At 34.5% G+C, this 9646-nt stretch overlaps 1 protein-coding gene across 1 annotated transcript in view; it reads left to right on the forward strand.

Annotated features, from left to right (window-relative positions):
• LOC133644585 (disabled homolog 1-like) overlaps positions 1-9646 on the forward strand; it is a 201379-nt gene that overhangs the window by 164818 nt on the left and 26915 nt on the right. The window contains 3 exon segments of the mRNA XM_062039195.1: positions 2294-2440; positions 8322-8384; positions 8458-8554. Of these exon segments, the coding sequence (XP_061895179.1) occupies positions 2294-2440; positions 8322-8384; positions 8458-8554 (307 nt within the window).

Consider the following 9646-nt stretch of genomic DNA (forward strand, 5'->3'; position numbering starts at 1 on the left):
ACGCACCAATCTTATGTATGCTATGTCGCATTTTTCTATTTATTCATCTATAGTCTTTATCCGTCCAGTTAGCTATGTAGCATTTAGCTACCTGTCCAGCCATGTATAGCACTAAGCTAACTACCAATAGCATTTAGCAATGTAGCAATTAGATATATTTTTAGCCATGTAACATACATTTTTCTATCCAATTATGTAGCATCTAGCTATCTACAGTGTTCAGATTTTTATTATTAAGCTAACTATCCAATTATGTAGCATCAAGCCTTCCATTAGGCTTTTTATCATTAAGCTAGCACCCAATTCATGTAGCACCGAGCCATCTATCCCGTCATGTACTGTAGCTGTGAAGTAGCTATCTTAATCATGTAGAACGTTGCGACCTAACGTATTTTGCGGACTATAAGGCTCACTTAAAATCCTTTTTTTCCCCTCAAAACTCGACAGTGCGCTTTATAACCCGGTGCGCCTAATGTACGGAATAATTCTGGTTTTGCTTACCGAGCTCGAAGCAACTCTATTTGGTACATGGTGTAATGATAAGTGTGACCAGTACATGGCAGTCAAACATAAGAGATACGTGTAGACTGCAATATGATGGCAGTATGACTCAAGTAAACACCAACATTTTATATGTTCCATTGAAAATATACAACGTTACACACGGCGCTCAAAAATCTATCAAAATGTTTTAGTACGACTTTGGTAAGCTATGAAGCCGCACCGCTTGATGGATTGTCGGCGCATTAAACATACAAGTATTTTAATGGTGTGTGTATAAGGTAAGACATATTATCTGGCGTTTTGTTTCGCAATATTATGCAAAAGCAACTTCTCTTTTTTTGTGGTACGTACCGATCTTTATTTGGGATCTGCAAAAGTGCTGAAAAATTGCGTGTGTCCGCCTGTGTAGTCGATAAGCTTCTTCTTTTTCTCTATCTTCTTGTTATGGGACATTCATCCTCCGCTGTTGCCATTTCTAATATAAAGTAGTGTAAAGTTCTTACTTATATCTGTCAGTAAACTCGCCATGAAAACGCTAAAACATACCGGTGTAGTGAGTTCACATTATTCACCCAAGGAACTGTAGTTATTAGAGAGTTCCGGTCGGACGGTTTTTCACGGGGCACATTTCCGGCCTTGTTATTGATTGAAGTAAAGTCTGAATGTCATTAAAACAGTTAGCGCCATCTTTTGACACTTCTTCCACTCCCGTCCTTGCAAGCTACACCGCTACAACAAAGGTGACGGGGAGAAGACGTTGCCGAAGGTGAGCCACGTAAATAAGACCGCCCACAAAACGACGCATCCGGAAGCGACTGTCAGAAAGCGGCTTGAAGATGATCTGTAAAACATCATCTATGCAACATTTTGACCAAAGAACCACCATTACATGTTATGTAGACCAGTGGTCTCCAACCACTGGTCTACATACAAGAAATTAAAATTAAAAAAAACATTTTTAATTTTTATTTTTATTTTTTATTTTTATGAAATCAACATAAAAAACACAATATATACATTATATATCAATATAGATCAATACAGTCTGCAGGGATACAGTCCGTAAGCATTTATTTATGTTAAAAAAAAAAAAGTCAAGCGTTGACCGGTCCGCAGCTACAAAAAGGTTGGGGACCACTGATGTAGACCACAAGGAAGTGTTTTCCATTTAGAAAAAAAATATTAATAATATGACTCCTTTAATGCGCCCTATACTCCAATGCGCCTTATATATGAAATAAGCTCGAAAATAGACCATTCACCGGCTAATTTCTTACACAAGGTGATTTTCTTAGGCGGCTACTAGCCACATTTTATTGCAAATTGCAAACAAATTCAGACATAATACGTTTTTGGAGTCGTCAGTGTGGTTATAGCGCGTTCGTTGTGTCAGTCTGCGCTAATTCACGGCTAGTTTATTGTCTGCTTTAGCCGGCTGTTTATGGCAGCAACAACAAAAAAAATACCAATAAAGCATTGTTTTATTACTTTAATGTTTAAATATTCTTAAAAGAGCAGAGATGAAGATGTATCTCAGTGCCTCACGGTGGTAATTACCACAGTGGGGAGGATTTAGAGAAACACAGAAGGAGCTCAGGGCTGTAGTTTATACCGAAGGTAGGGATGATCTTTAAACCTCTTGAAATCTCCTGTGTGTTTATATGAGAGCACCTGGCGGGAGCAACACCTGCCCTCTTAAATCAGCCTCATGTGAGAGGCTGCTAATATAGTTTGCACCCTCATCCTCATCCCACACGCCATCGCTTTAACACTGAGGTTGTGATTGCAGAACGGGCATCCAAACACCCACCATCCCCACCAACATCATCATCACCATCATCTTCATAGTCATCTGCAACCCCCCAAGCCGGGACTCGGTGAACATCTGGATCAGCATCACGAGGTCGATCTGATAGACTTAGGCCTGAATTCTCAGGTAAGGTTGCTGTCTTGGTGTTTAAAACTTCCCCAAACGACCTCGCCGCCCCCGCTGTCATCTTCACCGCACTTTTTTCTGCCGGCGAGCAACCCCTCCCCTTACTCTTGACCCCTTTATGAATAAAACATGTAACCTTATTGTTGGCATAGCAACCAAAAGTAGAATTGGAGTGGCACCACCTGTATAAGAGTTTTAGGAGACAAATGATAGAAAAGGTGAGAAAGGAAGTCGTTTTAAACCAGGGGTGTCCAAAGTGCGGCCCGGGGGCCATTTGCGGCCCGCAGCTAATTGTTTACCGGCCCGCCACACATTCTGCAAAAATTGCAAAATAAATAATATTGCAAAAATTTAAAAAAACATTTTAAAAAAGTGGAATGAGGTGAAATCTAACAATAAAAAGTTGCAATGTTGACACAAAGCTGCCATGCAGGCTGTTTTTTTCCTTTGTCTTTGTTTATTTTTCTTTTTTTTTGCCATTGCTAAAAAAAAAAAAAAGACTAAAAATCTATGTTATAATGAATTATTACTTAAAAAAATATCACTTTAAAATGTTTTATGTGGAAAAAATATTGCATATATTGTGTGGTTGCCATAAAAAAACATCAAAGTTTTATATGACAAAAGAGCATAATACAAACAAAATAATTGTTCAAACGTAAAATGGACAGATATATCTGAAGTTGATCTCGTAATTTAAGTGTTAAAAGTAAAAAAAAACTAATAAAAATGTATCACTTTATGAGTGGGGGACCTTTTGGATCCCAAATATATTTAGTAGGATTCCATTTAACTTTTCACTGTGATTACTCAAAAATATGAAATAATTAAAATCAATGGTGTCCTGCATTATTGATCTTTTAGGGCTCTAATTACTCAATACTGCATATTTCAGTTTTACTATAAAAAACAAAGTTGTCTTTGACAGAAAAGCCATTAAACCTTTTTTTTTTTTTTTTTTTACTTTATATCAACCTCAAGTTGATATAAAGATTTACTGTAAGCGTTAAATAAAAAAAATAATAATAATTTTACTTATTTTTAACAGTTTAATGACTGAGACCCTTTAAGGTCCCCGGGAGCCCTAAAGGTTAAAAAAAAAAAAATCCATATATTTTGTTAAGGTTTGAAAATGAAAAATATCAAAAGGGCCCCCGCATGCTTAAATTTTTCCGTGTGCGGCCCTCAGTGGAAAAAGTTTGGACACCCCTGTTTTAAACGATATGAATGACAAATAGAGTCGCGGTCAAAAGTTTACATACACTTGTAAAGAACATAGTGTCATGGCTGTCGTGAGTTTCTAATAATTTCTACAACTCTTATTTTTTTGTGATAGAGCGATTGGAGCACATACTTGTTGGTCACAAAAAACAATCATGAAGTTTGGTTCTTTTATGAATTTATTATGGGTTTACTGAAAATGTGAGCAAATGTGCTGGGTCAAAAGTATACATACAGCAATGTTAATATTTGCTTACATGTCCCTTGGCAAGTTTCACTGCAATAAGGCGCTTTTGGTAGCCATCCACATGGACTTCACATTGACAAAGATAAGAACTTCTGCAGGAAAGTTCTGTGATAGATTGATAGGTCTTTTTTGTCAATGCACAAGTACAACGAAACGTAGTTTTCAGCACAAACCAGTTCAAGATTAGACAAACACAGTGTACAGGGTTACAGAACAGGAACGCTGATGGGTCGCCACTAGGCGCCCCGTAAAAGATGGGAAAAAGGTAAAACGCTGGGGAAGGATGAGTAAAAAAATACAATCTAGACTGGGCTCCTAAGGGGGCCCAGTCTGGAGTGGGAAAAAACCTCCATAGTAAAGCACATATACATATTACAACGTACATCTCGACATATCTAGCAACAGAGGGAAGGGAGTGCGGGGTCATGGTGGTAGGCCACAGCTCTCAGGAACTGACCATCCTTTCATCACCCCTATGGTTTTTGCGTAGATGGGTAGCTGTTTGGCCACAATACCCAGCAATATGTTTGGAGGAGAAAAGGTGAGGCCTTTAATCCCAGGAAAACCATGCCTACCGTCAAGCATGGTGGTGGTTGTATTATGCTCTGGTCCTGTTTTGCTGCCAATGGAACTGGTGCTTTACAGAGAGTAAATGGGACAATGAAAAAGGAGGATTACCTCCAAATTCTTCAGGACAACCTAAAATCATCAGCCCGGAGGTTGGGTCTTGGGCGCAGTTGGGTGTTCCAACAGGACAATGACCCCAAACACATGTCAAAAGTGGTAAAGGAATGGCTAAATCAGGCAAGAATTAAGGTTTTAGAATGGCCTTCCCAAAGTCCTGACTTAAACGTGTGGACAATGCTGAAGAAACAAGTCCATGTCAGAAAACCAAGAAATTTAGCTGAACTGCACCAATTTTTTAAGAGGAGTGGTCAAAAATTCAAGCAGAAGCTTGTGGATGGCTACCAAAAGCGCCTTATTGCAGTGAAACTTGCCAAGGGACATGTAAGCAAATATGAACATTGCTGTATGTATACTTTTGACCCAGCACATTTGCTCACATTTTCAGTAGACCCATAATAAATTCATAAAAGAACCAAACTTCATGAATGTTTTTTGTGACCAACAAGTATGTGCTCCAATCACTCTATCACAAAAAAATAAGAGTTGTAGAAATGATTGGAAACTCAAGACAGCCATGACATTATGTTCTTTACAAGGGTATGTCAACCATCTAGGATTTTGCTGGACAATTTTGAGGAAACACGATCGTTTTCAATTTTCTGAAACTGTCAAACTTTTTTCCGTTGATGGCCACATCGCAGTTATGGCTGCCCTCAGAGGGCCCCTAGTAACAGTAAACATACAGTGCCAAAATAGAATTCATTTATTTGGTCCTCAAAATTCTACAGACAATACCCTATAATGACAATATCATAAGTTTTTTTTTTAAATGTTGCCATTTTATTAAAAACTAATAAAGCAAATAAAATCACATTTACATATTTATTCACAGCCTTTGCTTTTGTTTATGCACCTTTGGCAGCAATTACGACTTTTTTAATACGATGCCACAAGCTTGGCACACCAATCAGTTTGTCACTATTGTATTTTGGACGCTATGCCACAATTTAATTTCTCTCACACGTTCCAATACAGATTTAATTAACTGTCAAACAATGTTAACTCGCTTCAACAAATTAGCAACTAACACTACTAGGAAGAATACATTATCATCTCTAAATGAGATTCTGAGGAAATGGTATTAGTTTATTTGCACCTTCAATTACATTGTTCTCCGGGGTTATCGTGATAATCTATTTTATTTTGTTGCTGCGCGATCTTCATCTCTTCCACAGCTGCAAGAGCCCATAACTCAGCATTGCAACCCTTCGTTCCTTTTTGGCTAAATCAGCATCCAGGACCATAAATGTAAAGCGCCACGCGCACTGATTCCATTTTCTGATAGATGTAATATATATATATATATATATATATATATATATATATATATATATATATATATATATATATATATATATATATATATACACGTTAGGTCAGGAAAAAAACACAGAAACCTCGACTATATATATATATATATATATATACACTGTATATATATATATTACATCTGTGTGTGTGTTATATATGTATGTATATAATATTTATTTATACATATATACTGTATATATATATATATATATATATATATATATATATATATATATATATATATATATACACACACACAATTCTCGATTCAAAAATGTTTTATAAATTCAAAATCAATACTTTTTTAATGGGTGCTAATATGGTTAACTACATTCCTCCATAAAAAAAAAAGATAAACAGCTCTGATAAATGTATATATTATTTAAAAGAAAACTGTTTTTACTTAATACAACTTCACCAAACATTTACTAAAGTGGCTAGACAGGACAGATTTTGGAAGAAAAAAAGAGGGATATTTTTTTTTTTAAGCGATTAAGAGTTGTTGTACACACGCACACACACACACACCCATATATATATATATATATATATATATATATATATGTATATATATATGGGTGTGTGTGTGTACAACATTAAGAGTTGTACAACATTAAGAGTTGTACACACACACACCCATATATATATATATGTATATATATATGGGTGTGTGTGTGTACAACATTAAGAGTTGTACAACATTAAGAGTTGTACACACACACACCCATATATATATATATATATATATATATATATATATATATATATATATATATATATATATATATATATATATATATATATATATATATATATATATATATGGGTGTGTGTGTGTACAACAACTCTTAAGTATATGTGTGTCTATGTAGATATATATCTACAGAAACCTCGACTATATATATATATACTGTGTATATGTATATATATATATATATATATATATATATATATATATATATATATATATATATATATATATATATATATATATATATATATATTATGTCTATGTGGATATATATCTACAGAGATATATATAGCTACATATACATGTGTGTATATATAGATATATACTGTATGTATTTATATCTATCTATCTATAGATAGATATATATGTATTTATGTGTGTGTATATACATACTGTATATTTGCATATGTGTATGTATACGTGTATATATACAGTACATATTTGTGTGTAAACCTGTATATACATGTGTATATATGTGTATATATAAATGTGTGTATATATATATATATATATATATATATATATATATATATATATATATATATATATATATATATATATATATATATATATATATATATATATATATATGTATGTATATATATATATATATATATATATATATATATGTATGTATATATATATATATATATATATATATATATATATATATGTATATATATATATATATATGTATATATATATATATATATATATATATATATATATATATATATATATATATATATGTATATATATATATATGTATGTATATATGTGTGTATATACATATATGTATGTATATATGTGTGTATATACATATATGTGCATATATGTATATATATGAGCACGGTATATGTTTGTATGTGTGTGTGTATATATACATGTTTGTAACTGTTTATATACATATGTGTGTATATATATGTGTGTATATGTTTTTATATATATATATATATATATATATATATATATATATATATATATGTATGTATGTATGTATGTATGTATGTATGTATGTATGTATGTATGTATGTATGTATGTATGTATGTATGTATGTATGTATGTATTGTATGGAATTTTGTCTTTTAAAGACTTGAGGTTTATGTGTGAACACGGAGAGAGAGCAAGAAGATATTCTAAGAACATTCATTATCTCTGGAGAAATTATCCGTATCTGCGATTTATGCAAATCTTGGACCGTGCATTCAAGGCCTTAAAATTCTTGACAACTAAAAATAGTTTGCTTCGCTTCTCGCTGGCCTTGAGATATTATTAATGCAAAGAAAGAGGGATGTAGAATAGATTGAGATCAAATAGAACAGCTGGTGTCTTTTGATAGCGAGACCCATAGCTGATGCTCCACAATAGGAGGACCTTAATGAGAGGCCCACAGGGGGCTGCTGGTGCATTTTGTTGTGGACTGATATCACTTTGGTAGGTATGTCATCATGATCATTTCATCTCATTTTGCCATCCCCTTTCTCATGCCTCCTCCTGTCCGTTGCCTCCACAGTCGCCAAGGTAGGTTGCCACCTGCTCGTCGCACGCAGTGTGTCGTGCATGTTGGCATGCTGACCCGCTCCAGGCTGTTTATGACATCGCAGCATCAGCTGGACAATCATGCCCGACTGACTTCAAGTGTGCGCTTTTTTGTGATTCTCAGAACATCAACCAATTAGAGCTTTTCGGAGACATGTCGACGCCTCCTGACATAACCTCTCCGTCGGTGAGCCGCAGCCACGCATTCGCAATTCAGGTCTGGCGTCGAACTATTAAGAGTGTTTACTCTCATTTTGCAGACCCCGGCCTCCCCTGCTAACACCCTTGATCCGTCGCTAGGCCTGCAGCCTCCCACGGAACTCTTTGCTCCCTTCAATCCTGCGTCTGTGCCCTCAGGTAAAAAAAACTACTTCTTATTTTCCAACCGGTCGCACGACGGAGCATGTGCTGTCTGCCTCGTTTACCACCAATGTCCAAAAACATGCATGTTAGCTTAATTGGACACTCTTAAATTGCCTATAATTGGACATCTGGCCACCTCAGATCAATTAGGAAAGCTTGGACGTACGCCGCCTGCACTGCAAAAAACACATTACAAGAAAGCACAAAAAGTCCCATTTTAAGCAACCATTTCTTACCTTTTTTTCCTCAAAACAAAAATAACGTTAATTGGCAATTTTTACACGAGAAAAATAATCTTATATCAGGAAAGTATCTGTAGCCAATGCTTATGAAGCTGTTTGGCCAGAAATTAGTTATTTGTTATAATAACAAATAACTACTTAGTAACACTTTAGTATGGGGAACAAATTCACCATTAATTAGTTGCTTATTAACATGCAAATTAGTAACATATTGGCTCTTAATGAGTCATTATTAAGTACTTATTAATGCCTTATCCTGCATGGCCTTATTATACAACCAGTAAGCCATTAACTGAGAGTCTTCCCTCAATAAGGTTAGGGTTAAGGTTAGGGTACTCAGAATATGTTCCCCTCGTGTCCAAATAACTCTAAATTAAGTCTTGGTTACTTAGAATATGTTCCCCATACTAAAGTGTTCCCAACTATTTAAATTTAAATAGTATGTTTTAAAACACTTTATCAAAATGAAAAAATAAACGTCCAGTCACACGCTTGAGGTTGTGCTGAAGAAAAAAAAGAGACAAGTGGGACAAGATATTTTTCAAGTATGATGTACGGTAAAAGTAAACATGCACTCTGCAAATTATTTGCCAATTTTATCTCGAAAAATTTCCCCAATCTTAAGAGCTATTTACGTATTTTTAGTCACTGACTTTAAATCATCCCCGCGACCGCAAAGGGGACAAGCGGTAGAAAATGGATGGATGGATGAACTTTTTAAATCATAATCTTAATTTTAGCATAAATAATTGCATTTTGTCTATTTTAGTAAAAAAAAAATTCCTATTTATATAAGATGTCTTAGTTTTCCCCACTTAAAATATTCTGCAACATCCTGAGGATG

Source organism: Entelurus aequoreus, linkage group LG27, assembly GCF_033978785.1.
Source record: "Entelurus aequoreus isolate RoL-2023_Sb linkage group LG27, RoL_Eaeq_v1.1, whole genome shotgun sequence".
NCBI classification, from domain to species: domain Eukaryota; kingdom Metazoa; phylum Chordata; class Actinopteri; order Syngnathiformes; family Syngnathidae; genus Entelurus; species Entelurus aequoreus.